General features: G+C 67.6%; 2 protein-coding genes across 4 annotated transcripts; one reads left to right on the forward strand and one right to left on the reverse strand.

The window, feature by feature from the left end:
* The first annotated feature begins 803 nt into the window (after positions 1 to 803).
* Positions 804 to 11,402, forward strand: DBN1 (drebrin 1). 3 transcript variants are annotated; one of them, XM_083871446.1, is made up of 15 exons: positions 804 to 935; positions 5,078 to 5,133; positions 5,234 to 5,346; positions 5,528 to 5,602; positions 5,680 to 5,826; positions 5,987 to 6,064; positions 6,152 to 6,303; positions 6,423 to 6,486; positions 6,611 to 6,670; positions 6,825 to 6,939; positions 8,097 to 8,238; positions 9,315 to 9,466; positions 10,475 to 11,037; positions 11,115 to 11,217; positions 11,301 to 11,402. In XM_083871446.1, the coding sequence occupies exons 1-15, from the start codon at positions 850 to 852 to the stop codon at positions 11,369 to 11,371; spliced, it is 1,977 nt and encodes a 658-aa protein (XP_083727572.1). In that variant the 5' UTR covers positions 804 to 849; the 3' UTR covers positions 11,372 to 11,402. The 3 variants fall into 3 exon arrangements, with proteins under 3 accessions (XP_083727572.1, XP_083727570.1, XP_083727571.1); XM_083871444.1 differs by lacking the exon at positions 8,097 to 8,238 and having other exon boundaries at positions 9,311 to 9,466; XM_083871445.1 differs by lacking the exons at positions 8,097 to 8,238; positions 9,315 to 9,466.
* A 741-nt stretch (positions 11,403 to 12,143) lies between these two features.
* Positions 12,144 to 13,311, reverse strand: PRR7 (proline rich 7, synaptic). The gene is made up of 2 exons (XM_083871430.1): positions 12,887 to 13,311; positions 12,144 to 12,757 (listed from the first exon to the last, which is right to left on the reverse strand). The coding sequence occupies exons 1-2, from the start codon at positions 13,188 to 13,190 to the stop codon at positions 12,369 to 12,371; spliced, it is 693 nt and encodes a 230-aa protein (XP_083727556.1). The 5' UTR covers positions 13,191 to 13,311; the 3' UTR covers positions 12,144 to 12,368.
* Between the last annotated feature and the right edge of the window lie 957 nt (positions 13,312 to 14,268).

A 14,268-nucleotide genomic window follows, 5' to 3' on the forward strand; every position in this document is an offset into this window, starting at 1 on the left:
GAAACCAGCTGTGGGTTAACAGAGGCAAAACCTGGGAAAGGTGATTGTGGACACAGCCTGGCAGTGCTTGGAAAGGACCGGGGGCTTGGGAGCGCTGGGGACGGAGGGGCAAATGGGCAGCAAAGAGGCCACAAAAAAGGCTGTGTCCACTGACCCCTTGGGCAAGCAGCGAGGGCACGGCTGAGTGTGCAGGGCAAAGCCAACGGTGCCGTGTCCTTGGAGAGGAAACCTTGGACACGGGGCGCACGGCAGCTGAGGGCACAGTGTACCACGTCCCCTGGATGTAGAGGATGTGGGGCAGGGGAGAGTCTGGGGATGGGGAGGACCACCCAGCACGAGAGGTCTCCAGAGTGCGAGTTCCCAGGAGGGGCAGCACAGGGTGCGGGGTCCCCAGGGCGGAGGAGAGTCCGGGATGAGAAATCCCCCAGCGCGCAGGTTCCCAGGAGGAGCCGAGCCGGGGTTCGGTGTCCCTGGGGCGGAGGACAGCCCGGAGCGCGGTGTTGCGGGGGCAGAGCACAGCCCAGGCTGCGGGATCCCGGGGGCGAGCTGCGCGCGGGGGCGGCCCGGGGCGGGGGCGATGCTGCCCGCACCCCCGGGGTCCCGGCTCGGGGCCGGGCGGCGCGGCCGGCGGGGTGCCCTGGGGGCGCCCCGAGGGCGCGGCGGGGGCGGGGGCCGGGCGGGGGGGCGGAGGGGAGGGGAGGGGGGCCGCCGTTCGCGGCGCTAGGACCGGGCGCGGCGGCGGGCGGAGCCTCCCCGCCGCTCGCCCCTCCGCCCGGCCGCTGCGGCAGTGTCTCGGAGGCGGGCAGGCGGCCGGTCCCTCCGGTCCCCCGGCAGCATCCCGGCCCCGCCATGGCTGGCGTCGGCTTCGCGGCGCACCGCCTGGAGCTGCTCGCCTCCTACCAGGACGTGATCGGCGAGGACAGCCCCACCGACTGGTGAGCGCGCCCGCCGCCGCCGCCCCTTTGTCCCCGCCGCCGCCGCCGCCGCCGCCCTTTGTGCACGGAGCCGCCCGGTAACACCGGCCGCGCCCCGCGCTGCGCCCCCCGCCGTCCCCGGGAGCCCCGGCACACAAAGGCGGGCGGGGCGGCGGGGGGTGTGCCCGGCTCGCCGCCCCCGGTGCCCGCACCTGCCCGCCGCACCGGCCCGGGGCGCGGTCCCGCTTTGTCTGCGCCGGGCCGGCACGTGCGGGCGCCGGGAGTCCCGGCACGGCCCGGCCCGACCCCCGGCCGGGCAGAGAGAGCGGGGAGCGGGGGAATTCGCGCACGGCGGGGAGGGCCCCGTGGGGCTCCCCGCTGCTGGGCCCGGCGCCGGTTCCTCGCCATTGTCTGGAGCAGGAGCCGCGGGCAGGGGCGCCCGGGGAACGGGGGATGGGGAATCGATCGGGGCGCCCCCAGCCCGGCCCCGCTCCCGAGCGGTTCTGCTCCCGACCGGCCCCACCGGTATCCCGGCATCGGGCGGTCCCGCTGCCCGGCGGAGCGAGGCCTGAGGCCGCGGGGGCACCGAGCATCCCCCGCCGGTCCCGCTACCCTCAGATTCCCCCGAGCTCCTGGGCTGCCACATCCCGGGCATCCCTGGGGGGTCGTGGTGCTCGGCCCGGGATTGCCCCGCCGGGCGGGGATCGCTGCTGAGCCGGGGAGGGGAGTGGCTCTGTCCTCTGGGCCCCCCAGCTGCTCGCCCTGCCCGCGCCCCCGTGGGGGGCAGCCGGTGTCGGGGCCGGCTGGATCCAGGCCCGCCGCAGGGAGCATCACCCACGGCCAGCCCACACGCATCCCCAGCCCAGCCGGGTGCCGGGAGCCTGGCTGGGGCCATCTGTCCCGCCATCCCCTCCCTGCCCTCCAGGGTGCCTCTGCCATTCGGGGTGGGAACGCTGCCGGCACCCTGGAGCGCATCTCCCTGGGCAGAGCCGGGGCGCTGGACAGTGCGGGGTGCTGGGTGCATGCTGTGCATGATGCTTTTGGTGAGGGGCGGGAGGGGTGGTGGCTACTGTGCGCCCACCATCCAGCCAGGGGCACCCACCACCCCTCCGGGATACACCCACCACCCATCCGGGGACTCCCACCTCCCAGCTGGGCTGCACCCACAGCCCAGCCCATCAGACGTCTGTGTCTGACCAGGTCCCTGCTCTCAGGACAGGGCTCTGTGGGCCTGGGCAGGTCGAGGTGCCACCAGCCCCCGGGGGTCTCGGGAGGGCCCCACAGTCCCGCTGTCAGCCCAAGGGCGCTGTGGGCAAGCGCCGTGTGTGTTGCCGGCCAGGCGGCAGCTGTCAGCCCTGGGTACATCTCGCTTCCCGGCATCCGCTGCAAAGGAGCCGTCCCTGCCAAAGCTGCTGAGAGCAGCAGAATCGGTTCCCGGGAAGGCGAGTGCCGGTGGCGGCTCCCCCACACACACACCTCCAACTTTGATCCCGGCCAGGCAGCGATCCCCTGCCATCCCCACCCGTGGGGCTGACTTTGCTCCATCGTCCCCAGCCGCTCCATCCCATTGTCACCGGTGCCTGGCACTCGGTGCCGGTGGGAGCAGCATCCCCTCTGCAGGGCCCTGCGGGGGGGCGGGATCAGGGGTGATGCTGGCGGGGCTGCATCGGGCAAGGTGATGGGGACAGTCCCACGGGGAGGAGGGCCCAGCCTGGCTGAGCCAGGGAGCTGCCTGGGAGGACACCGTGCCACAGCCTGGCCCTGGGCCGGTACCGGGGAATGCCACGCTCTTGCCCGGCCGGAATCCCTCTGTTTAGTCTGGGATTCCCCCTGCTCCAGCCCGGTCCTGGAGGGTCCGAGCATCCCCTCCCCCTGCCCGGCCCCGCGAAGGCTGCTGGGGCCCATTACTCGATCGGAAAGGAATTTGGTGCTGCTTTCTGAGCACGCCGACTCCCTGGAGCTCCCAGCCACATTGGAAACACATGTGCCGGGGCTGGGGCGGGAGGCTGGGGCGATGTGACCCCTCCCTGGCCGTGGCATGGGGGGTGGGCTGCCGCGGGAGCCCCGTCCTGGCACCCGGGGATGCTGCTCTGCCTACGCCGGTGAGCAGCGGGGCCATGCGAGGGCAGCGGGGCCGCGGTGTCTTTGGCTGGGGTGATGAGGGATCCTCAGTGGAGCCCCTCGGCTGCAGGGAGCCCCCCCGGGCTGCACGGGGCATCTCCACCCACGGGTGACTCACATACCTGGAGCCCGGGGGTGGGAAGGGGCTGTATGGGTTGGGTGGAGGGATTAAAGCCCAGGGAAGCAGGGTAAGGAATGCACGATGCTGACAGCACCCGCTGTGACACAGCTGGTCCCCACTGCCAGGGCTTGTGGTGATGCTGTTGGGCCCTGGGTCCCTGGAGGCCCCCCTGGGGATGCTGCTGGCCCCAGCATGGCTTCCCTGTCTCCTGGAATGGAAACCTCCATCCTGGCGTGGAGTCAGGCTGTGCTGCTGAGCTGTGTCCACAGCAAGCCCCATCTGCCCTGGGAGCACCCCCCAGTGCAGGCAGCTGCCTTGTGCTCAGATATCACCCAGCATGGCAGGGTTCTGGGGAAGAAAAGCAGGCAGTGGGTGCCCCCAGCACCCACAGGGCTCCCCAGGCAGTGATGCTGTGGCTCTGCCCTACTTATTTTCTCCTGCCTGCTGCCAACTGCATCCCACCCTGCCAGCTTCCAAATCACTGCCCTGGGCTCCCCCAAACTGCTGCCATCCTCCCCCGTTCCTGGGGGATCAGGGGCTGCATTTGCCACCCTTCCCTGTCACAGGCATCTCAGACGGCACTTTGCAGCTGTTCCAGGCCTGGAAGCTGGCGCCGGCTGGGGCGGCCGATTAGCGGGATCGGGATGTGCGGATTAAAGTCAATCTTGTTGGTGCAATTATCTGCGGCTCCCTGCCAGGGGCTCGGGGGGTGGCGGGTGCTGGGGGTGGAGGCCTCTCCCTCTTAGGCACCTGCCTGCCTTCCCCCTGCTTTTCAGCTCCAGCCACGGCCCTGTTTTGGGGGTGGCTCTGCCCGTAGGGACGCTCAATTCCCGTTCCCCAGGCTGTGGATTGAAGCTGCAGGCTTGAGCGAGGAGGGTTTTGCTCAGCACAGCGGGGATTTTGGGGCTCTGAGAAGCGCCGTGCGGGCACCACCAGCCGAATGCTGATCGGCAGAGCCGCCCACCCGCGGCGGTGCAGGGATGTGGGGGATCCAGCACGGGCGGCCCTGGCTTTCCGGGTGCAGCGCGTGACGGTGGCAGGCAGGTTTGGGTGCCTGCCAGGCCCCGCAGGTCCCCACTGCCTGCCTGCCTCCCCCGCTGCCCTCCACTAATCACCTCGTCATCGGGGCGAGCTGCATCCCAGCTGGGATGGGGGGGTTGCCATGGTGATGGAGGATGCTGGTTGCCTAGTGACATCCATCCCCTCGCCCACCCGCCCTGGACCGATTTGGCATGCGTGGTCCCCCCTCCATGGCTGGCTGTGTGCCTCTGGGGAGGTGCTGGCTGGTGGGGGTCCCCACGGAGCCCCCAGAGGGGCTGGCCAGGGCACGGTGGGAGCGACAGGGGGTTTCCCATCAGCTGGGAATGGTTTCCAAGGAACAGTCTCCATGACGGCCCCATCACACTCTGGCGGCTCATTGATTTGCTGCTGCTGGTGCTCTGGCGTCCTCCCCCAGCCTGGTGCCTGCTGGGCTGGTGGCTCACGCAGCCAGGCACGTGAGTGGACCCAGGTCCTTGCTGGGGCACAGGGTTGTCCCCAAACCTGGTCAGTTGCTGGAAGGGTCGTGAGGGGACAGGGATGGACGAGCAAGTTGCTGTGAGACTGTGTTGGCTTGCAGCACTGCAGTCAGTGGGTCCCTGTGCCCAAGTGACTATTCTGTCCCCAGACTTGGGACCCTCCCCCATAGCTGCCACCAAGGGTTTGGGAATAGACTCTGCCCCACATCCTGTCTGCCTTGTCTGGCACTCTGGCTCTTGGTGCTGTTGATTGTTGGACAAGGCATTGTTGTGGCTGTGTGCTAGTTTTGGGACAAGCAGGGAGACCCCAGGACATGCCCCTGATCTCAGTGGAAACAGAATGGGGAGGTTGGGGGCTGCCTCACATTCTTCCTGGCTTTGGCTCACCCATGGTGTCTCCCTAGGGCACTCTACACATATGAGGATGGCTCTGATGACCTGAAGCTGGCAGCGTCTGGAGGTAAGGTCCTCTGTCCCCTCCACCAGCTCACCTGTGCCGGTGTTTTCCCTGTCACATGTTCCTGGTGCTGGGTGCATGTGGGCTGACAGTGCTGTGCCAGGTGGAGGTTTGCTGGAGCTTTCTGGCCACTTTGAGATTCAGAAGGTGATGTATGGCTTCTGCAGCGTCAAGGACCCCCAGGCCGTGCTCCCCAAATATGTCCTCGTCAACTGGGTGAGTCTGGGGTCCATGCTGAGGGGGGTGGGGGGCTGTGCTGTGCCCACAGGGATATGGCTGGGTGTGAGGGAGCTGGCAGTGGCCAGGAGTTGTGGGTGCCCCACAGTCCTGCTGTGGTCAGTGGGGTGGGGGTCACCCTGCTGCCCCTCTCAGCTCAGTCCCTCCCTGGCTGCCACAGGTGGGTGAGGACGTGCCGGACGCCCGCAAATGCGCCTGTGCCAGCCACGTAGCCAAGATTGCCGAGTTCTTCCAGGTGGGTGATGCTGGGGAAAGGGAAGAGGTTGCCAGGGCACTGATCCTGAACCCTGATGGCCGCTTGCACCCCCCCAGGGCGTCGATGTCATTGTCAATGCCAGCAGCGTGGAGGACATTGACCCGGGGGCCATCGGGCAGCGGCTCTCCAACGGGCTGGCCCGTGTCTCCAGCCCGGTGCTGCACCGCTTGCGGCTGCGCGAGGACGAGAACGCCGAGCCCGTGGTAATGTCCCCATGGCAGTGATGGTGATGGTGGTGGGACTGGGGTGTCCCTCCCACCTGGGGCTCCTGTCTGCCCCAGCCCCTCACCCTGTGTGCCCCTTACTGTTACCCCCCTCGCTGATCCCAGCCCCTCCATGCCCCCTGCCTCTCCTCCATCCCAGGGCACCACTTACCAGAAAACCGATGCCACCGTCGAGATGAAGCGGCTCAACCGGGAGCAGTTCTGGGAACAGGCAAAGGTGGGATATAGAGGGACAGCTCCCCAGGGAGCAGAGTGAGCTGCTGGCTGGCTGATGGGCAGCCCCTTCATTCATCCCCCCCACCAGAAAGAGGAGGAATTGCGCAAGGAGGAAGAGCGGAAAAAGGCCCTGGATGCCCGGCTGCGGTTCGAGCAGGAGCGGATGGAGCAGGAGCGGCTGGAGCAGGAGGAGCGGGAACGGCGCTACCGGGAGCGTGAGGAGCAGATCGAGGAGCACAGGCACGGCCGGGGCCGGGTGGGAGTGGCTGGGTGGGCACCTGGGTGTCCCTCACAGGGTGGGGTTGGGACAGGGACTGGCAGGAGCTGATGCCCAGTGCCTCTCCCATTTCCCCTTGCAGGAGGAAGCAGCAGAGCTTGGAGGCGGAGGAGGCCCGGCAGCGCCTGAAGGAGCAGTCCATCTTTGTAAGTGCTATAGTGGAACCAGGGCCAGGATCAGAGCTGGGGCTGCAACTGGCATTGCCCCCAGGGAAGGGCTTTCCCCAGCTGGGTGCCCGGGGCTGGGAGGTGATGCTGTGTCTCTTCCCAGGGGGACCAGCAAGAGGAGGACGACAGGCAGCAGTTTAGGAAATCGGAGTCAGAGGTGGAGGTGAGTGTGGTGATGGCTGTGCCGGGTGCTGGTCCTCACTCCCCATCCAGCAGTGCCCACAGCTAGATGGGAATGCAGCTGTGGGATGCATGGAGGGTGGTCCCACAGCCCCACACCACTGGGGCAGTGGGGCTCAGCCTCCCCATCCCCACAGGAGGCTGCTGCCATCATCGCTCAGCGGCCTGACAACCCCCGGGACTTCTTCAAGCAGCAGGAGCGGGTGGCATCAGGCAGCAGCGATGCTGTCTCACCAGGCAGCCACAGGACAGGTGAGGGGCAGTGGGGAGCTGTGGGCACAAGGGTGGGCACCAGGAGACCAGGGCACAGGTGAGTTCAGTGTCACAGCTCAACGGGTTGCAGTGGGATATGGAGAGACTAGGCCTGCATTGTGGGGAGGGGGTGTACCCTCTGCCATCACTGGCACTGTGCTTCTGAGTGGCAAGGGTATGAGGATGGCAGGGGACATCCTGCTCTGCTGTGCCACCATCACTGCCACCATCACCGCCACTGCCTCTGCACCTCATGTGGCTCCTGCAGCTGGGGCAGATTGTCAGGGGCTGGATATCAGGTTGTCTTCAGCAAAATGGGGCTCACCCTGCTCCTTGCTGGGTGTTGTCCACTCACCTGTCATAGCACTGTGCCTGCAGCCAAGCTGGCAGTGTGGTCGGTGCGTAGGGGTGGGCAGCTGAAGTCCAGGGATGGCTTGGGAATACATCCCATGGTGACAGCTAAAAGGGGCAGGAGAGAGTGAGGCAGATGTGGGGTGCTCAACGTGCTGCCAGCTGGCAAGGAGTGCCCCATGGAGAAGCTGGGCTGCCCCACAGTCTGAGATCCACTGCTGGGACTGTTTTCGTAAATCTAGGAAAGGACTGTCTGTCCTGGTGGGTGCCTCCAGCCATGGGGCTGTGTCATGGTGCTGTGCTGGGGGGCTGTGCCGTGGGGCTGTGCTGGGAGGGAGCCTGTGACGTGTGTTCTTGTGTGGTGTGCCATGGGTTGTGCCATGGGCTGTGCCCTGGGGATGTGCTGTGGGGTTGTGCCGTGGTGCTGTGCCTCGGGGCAGTGCTGTGGGGTTGTGCTGAGGGTCGTGCTGTGGGCTGTGTGTTCTGGCCATGCCGTGGGTTGTGCCGTGGATTCACGCTCTGGGGCTGTGCTGTGGCTGAGCAGATAGTTGGTCCCACAGCCATGTCCTGGACTCTCTCCCCACATGGCCAGGCAGTGCTGCCTCACATCCTTCTTTCCTGTTGCCTTTCCATCCTCTTGTCCTGCCATTCTCCCACCATGCTGCCTTCCACCCTGCTGTGCTCCCATCCCGGTGCCCTGGTGCTCCAGCCCCGCCATGACTGCCCTGAGCAGGGACTGACCCATCTCTTTGCTCTCTCTCTCTCTCTCTCCGTCCGTCCGTCCGTCTGTCTGTCTTCTCTCACAGGTCGTCTGCACTGTCCTTTCATAAAGACAGCTGACAGTGGGCCACCTTCTTCCTCCTCCTCCTCCTCCTCCCCCCCACGGACCCCCTTCCCCTATATCTCCTGCCACCGCACTCCAAATCTCTCCTCTTTCTTCCCATGTAGGTAGCTGGGAGCTCCCGGGCGCGCAGCTCCGGGGGTCGAGCCGCGGGCAGCTGCCCCACAACGCCCCCAGCCCCACGGCACACCGGACCGGCAGCGGCGGCAGCGGGGCACCCCGAGGGGGACGGGCACCCAGGGGGGGACCATGGCCCTGCTGGGACTGGCCCCATGCTGGTCCCTGTGCCCCTGGAGGGGGGACATAGGGCAGGCTGTGCCCATGGGTCAGATGGGGACAGGGTACAGCTGTGCCTGGGGAGGTGATGGTCCACACTGGGATGGAATAGATTGTGCCCATAGGGTAGAGTGGGCACAGGGCAGGCTCTGCCCATGGGCAGCAGTGGATAGGAGGGCTGTGCCCTGGATCACACAGGACTGTGCCCATGGGGCAGGGTCGGGCAGTGTGGAAAAGGCTGTGCCAGAATCACGTGCTGATGGGGCAAAAGGGAAAGGGACATCTCTGCCCTGGACCATGCAGGTCCGTGCCCATGGGGCAGCATTAGGCAGTGTGGAAAAGGCTGTGCTCAGGATCGTGTGAGGTTGTGCCAGTGGGGCAGAAGGGGATGGAAGAGCTGTGCCATGGACAAGACGGCAAGACTGTCCACAAGACAGCGTGGAATGGAAAAGGCTGTGCCCAGGAATGTGTGGGGCTGTGCCAGTGGGGCAGAAGGGGCCAGGTGGTTCCAGGGGCCATGTGGGGCTGTGGCCCCACAGGTACAGTTGACAGGGCACAGAGCTGTGCCCACAAAGGCTGTGCCAGGGCACAGCTGAGTGATGTGTGGGCAGAGCCAGTGTGCACCATGGCAGGTATGGGGCTGCCTGTCCCCTTGCCCAGCAGATGTGAGGGCTGAAACTCATGGGGATGGTGAGGACACCTGGAGGGGACATGGTGCTTGCTACACCCATGGAAGCCTCCACCCCACTACCCAGGAGGGGACGATGTGGTGGCAGGTACACAGTGATGTACACTCGGCAGCTCACAGCTGGGTCGGTGTGGGGCAGGAGCAACGCTGGGGTGCTGGATCTCCCCCTCAACGTGGGCAGCCCCCCCACGCCACCCCGTCTCCCTTGTCTGCAGGCAGCCAGTCGGACGCCTTCCGCAAGGCCTCGGCAGCGGGCTGCAGCCCCTGCGAGTCCAGCCCGGCCGCCAGCCCGGCCGCCAGCCCGGCCGCCACGCCCCTGGGCGCCCCGGGCACCCGCGCGCCCGCTGACCAGACGCCGGCAACGCCCAAAGGTGGGCGCAGGGCTGGCGCTGCCTCCCCCTGCCCAGGGCTGCCGGGTGCATCCCCACTACAGCCCCCTCGACTCTGCTGCAGCCCCACCAGCCGCGCTTGCATGGCTCAGTGCATCCGTGCTGTCCCATCCGCGTCCCTTGGCACATCCCGCCTGCCTCCGCTGTGTCCCACAGCGCATCCCTGCTGCAGCCCCCTTGGCTCTGCTGCAGCCTCCCCAGCTGCCCTTGCATGGCTCAGTGCACCCATGCTGTCCTGCCTGCATCCCTCGGCATATCCCCACTGTCTGTGTCCCCAGCACGTCCCCGCCGTACCTGCTGCTCCGTGCCGCTGCATCCCATCCCCGCCGTCTGCTGCATCCCCCAGTGCAGCCCCGCCGTCATTGCTGCATCCCTACCTCCTCCAGTGCATCCCTGCTGTCCCTGCTGCGCCCCTCGCCATGCATCCCCCATCTCCAGTGCATTCCCCCTGCTCTGTACATGCTGGCCCTCCCTGCTGCATCCCCCAGTGCAGCCCTGCTGTCTCTGCTGGGCCCCCTAGTGCGATGCTGCCCAATCTGCGCCGTCCTGCCCTATGTCCATTCCAGGGCTGCTGTATCCCTCTGTGCACCCCCTCTGCCCCACTGCGTCCCCAGGGCACCCCAGCCAGCTCTGCTGCTGTCACCCTGTGTCCCTGCTGCGGCCCCACTGGCCCCTTGGCATCCTCTGGTGCATCCCAGCTTTCCCTTCTGCATCTTCTCAGGGCTCCTCTCCCGCTCCCTCCACAGCCCTTTCTGCCTCCCTGCCATTCCCCAGGGGATCACCTTGTCCCTCCCCACGTCTCCTCACTCCCCCGGTGCATGTCACAATCCCCTCCCTGCCCAGCTACTCCCACCCATCCTTGCAGCATTCCCCGTACTGTGCCCAGTCCAAAGGACTCTAAATCCCCTTGAGCCGCATCCCCGTCCCTGGGTGACCCCCAGCCCAGAACGAGGTTGTCTGTCCCCACTGACTGCTGTCCCCTCCTTGCAGAGTCCCCCAGCCCCAGCGCGCAGGAGCCCGGGCCAGCCACGCCCGAGCAGCACTGGCCCTTCCCGGGGCCCGAGGAAAAGGCCATCGAGCCCCCCGGGGACGAGCCCAGTCCCGGGCCAGTGTGGACAGCGGGGGGTGATGCCCTGGGGGACTTGGTGACCCTGGAGCCCACCGAGCCCTCCCTGCCACCCGTGGCGGACGAACCCCAAACTGGGGAAGCCCCCAACCCCGAGAGCCTCATCGACCTGTGGCAGAGTGACGGGGTGACTCCCCCGGCTGCCTGGCCCCTGCCTGCTGCCCCTGTCCCCGAGACACCCCCGGCCATGCTGCCTGAGGAGGGGGCCCTGCTGAGCCTGGATGAGCTGCCCGAACCCCCTGCCACCTTCTGCGACGCGGAGCAGGAGGAGGAGGAGGAGGAGGCGGCGGCTGGCGAGGAAGAGCCCCAGTCCCAGGATCTGGGCTGCCAGCACATGCCCCAGGAAGAGACTCCCGGCCGAGAGACGCCCCCCATCACCAATGGGGAGATGGCCCCCAAGGATGGGACACCGGGTCGTGGGGAGCAGGTGAGCATCACTGTGGGGAGAGCTCAGGGGGTGATGGGTGGCCGGGGGGATCCTGACAACCTGCCCCCACCCCCCAGGCCAGCGAGGGCTACTTCAGCCAGTCCCAGGAGGAGGAGGTGCCCCCCCCCGAGGAGCTGTCGGCCAAAGCCCCCCAGCCCGTCTTCTACAACAAGCCCCCAGGTGAGTGAGGGCAGTACAGAGGGGGAGCCTGTCCCCCTCTGGGGCACCCCAAGCCATCCTGACCCGCTCTCCCTGTCCTCCAGAGATCGACATCACGTGCTGGGACGCAGACCCTCTGCCCGAGGAAGAGGAGAGCTTTGGGGGGGCCCTGTGAGCGCAGGCCCCGCTGCCGGCACAGGCAGCGCGCCCCGGCCGGCGCGGGGCACGGGGGGGCTGCAGCCGGGGGCCGGGCCCCCCTCTCCCCTCTGGGGCCCCGCAGGATGAGGCCTCCAGGTGGCGGCCGCCCCGCTGCAACCCCGCCCCGGGGCACCTTTTACAGCCCCCCCCTTCTCCTCCTCTCTTTTTTAAGTTGTCGGTAGGAGCCGTGTCATCCCCAGCCCTCCCTTAGCAGCCCCCCCTCCCTCGATACCCCAGCGCCCCTTTGGGGGGGACGACACACGCTCGCACCCCCTGCCCGGCTGTGGGACAGGGTCCTCGTTCTCTTCGTGCCCCCCCCTCCCCCCGGGAGCCCCCCCAGTACTTTGCACGAGTTCAAAGGAAAAAAAAAATTAATAATAATAATAATAAATGAATATGGCAATAAAGTGACCCGACCGAGGCAAGGCTGCAGCCAGCGGCGTCCCCCCCTCCCAAACCCTGGCAAGGAGCTGCTGTGGGGGCTTTTACCCCTTCCCCACTCCTTCTTTGCTGGGAGCCCCGTCCTCCCCTGCTTGGCCCCTGCTTGGCCCCTCTTCCCCCCATCCCCCTGGAAACTTTTTGGAAAGCACAAGTTCTGTACCGGCGGTGTGCTCATGTCTGTTAATAAATAAAGCGTCTCCCACGGGGGCTGCAGCCTGCTGGGGGGCGGGGAGGGCTGGGAGTGAGGGGAGGCTACGGCTGCCTTGGGGAGGGGGCGGTCCCACCATGCCAGCCCGCCAGGAGGCAAACCCGAGCCACAAACTTTTATTCTCAAACTGTAACAAACAAAAAATTTAAGAAACAGAGCAGAGTCCGGGTCCCCAGCGCCCCCGGCCATGGGGGGGCCGGCGGGGGCCAGACGGGGAACCAGCCCCTTCCGCGCCGGGGCGGGTGTCCCTGGGGTGACACGAGCAACCAAAACCCCCCCACCCCCCGGGTGTATGGCAAGGTCCGGGCGTCCCCCGCGGCCGCCTTTAGACAGCGGTAGTCCTGCCGAAGAGGGGCATGGAGACCGGGAGGTGCCAGGGTCCCGTCTCGAAGGTGTCCCTGCTGCTGAGTTCCGAGTCCGTCCAGCTGGGAAACATGCGTGGGGAGCACTCCTGCTGCAGGTAGAGGTCCGGGCAGGCAGGGCCGGGGCTGGCTGAGCGGGGCAAGTGCAGCGCCGAGCCGTAGCCGGCGTCCAGGAAAAGGGGTTTGTAGCTGGGAGGCTGCTCCTGCTTCTCCAGCCGCTCATGGCTCAGGAAAGGGGCGTTGATTTTGCGGTAGAGCCCCCGCGTGTCCATCAGCACCTCGCTGTACGGCGGGGGGGGCTCCGCCATCAGCAGCGCCTCCTCATAGCACGGCGGCTTTGACAGGTCCGACTCTGCAAGGCAAAGCCCCCCCCGGACCCCTGCTGCCGTCAGCGCCGCGCCCCGGCTCTCGCGTCGTATCCCCCCCAAAGCGGGGGGAGGGACGTGCTCCGGGGTGCCGAGAGCCCCTCCCTGCTCCTTACCGTGCCGGCAGCTCCAGGGCCGGGGGGGCGGGATGTGGTGGGGGTGATGATGGTGATGGTGGGGCTCGAGGCGGAGGCGGTGGGGGATGGCGATGCCGGGGGGGCTGCCCCCGTAACCCTCGTAGTGCAGCGGCTCCATCTCCAAGGCGCGCAGGCTCTGCTCCCGCAGCCGCTCCTCCTGCTGCCGCTTCACCCGCCGCCGCAGGTAGCTGCAGAAGCAGCACAGCAGCACGATGAGGCCCCAGATGAGCCAGAAGCCCGCGAAGCAGGTGAGGAAGGTGTAGGTGCCCTGGGACATCACCATCTTGGCTGCCGGCCCCGGCGGGGAGGCCCCCGCCTCTCCCTGCCCTCGGGATGGGGGGACGGGATGCTCAGGGCGGCGGCAGGGTCAGGGAGGACCCGATGCTGTCAGGGCCGCCGAGGGCATCTCCCCGGGCCGTGCCCGGCGCCGTCTCCTCTGGCCCGCGGGCGCGCCTGCCGTCAGGGGTCCGTCCTCGCCATGGAGCCGGGGGGGGCTGGAGCGGGCGGGTCAGGCCTGGGTGCGCCGGGCGGGCGGCGGGGCGGGGGGCCGGCGGGGCGGGCGGCGGGGGGACGGGGCTGCCGGGGTCCCGCTGCCCATCGCTGGGGGGGGACCGCCGGGGTGGGGGCCCTGCAACGAGACAGACGCGAGCGTGAGCGACACGGAAACGTGGACGCCCCGTTCCCATGGTGACTCGCTCCACATGCGCCGCAGCGCCCGCAGCCCGGGGGGAACCGTGCCTGGCACCCCCTGCACCCCCCACCACCATCCCCATGGATGCAGACCTGCCCAGCCCCCCCTAAAATCGCCCGCTGCCCTGCTGGGCACCTTGGGGTGGGAGATGGATGCTGTGATCCCAGAGCATCATCTTCGAGATCACGGGGTGCCCACTGGGATCCCCTTCTCCTGCCCACCCAGCGCACCCTGCATTGCCTGCCGAGCCCAGGCTGCTCCTCCCTGTGCTGGCTCACCGGGGGGTGACCCGGGGGACAGCAGGGACAGGCAGAGGGGCCGGTTGCCCGCGGCACGTGGCGCTTGCAGCAGCACGTGCACCGGAGCCATCGCTGGCCTCGCAGCCCCGGGGGATGGGGGCACCCAACACAGCCAGGCAGGGCCAGGGGTGCTGGTGATGGCAATCTTTGCCCTTTAGGCAGGGTGACAGCTCGGTCACATCAAATGTCAAAGGGGCCTGTCTGCTCCTCGGTGAGCAGCACCCCTGGGTGCTCGCGGGCAGGCGTGTAAGCGCCCATCAGGATCCTCATTATCGTGGTGTGGGAGAAAACGGGCTCAGCAGCAGGGAGGAGGGTGAGCCCGGGCGACGGCGACACCATCACTCCTTGGAGAAGGGCAAAGAGGCAGAGGG

This window comes from Zosterops lateralis (genome assembly GCF_965231275.1).
Source record: "Zosterops lateralis genome assembly, chromosome: 14".
Classification (NCBI taxonomy): Eukaryota; Metazoa; Chordata; class Aves; order Passeriformes; family Zosteropidae; genus Zosterops; species Zosterops lateralis.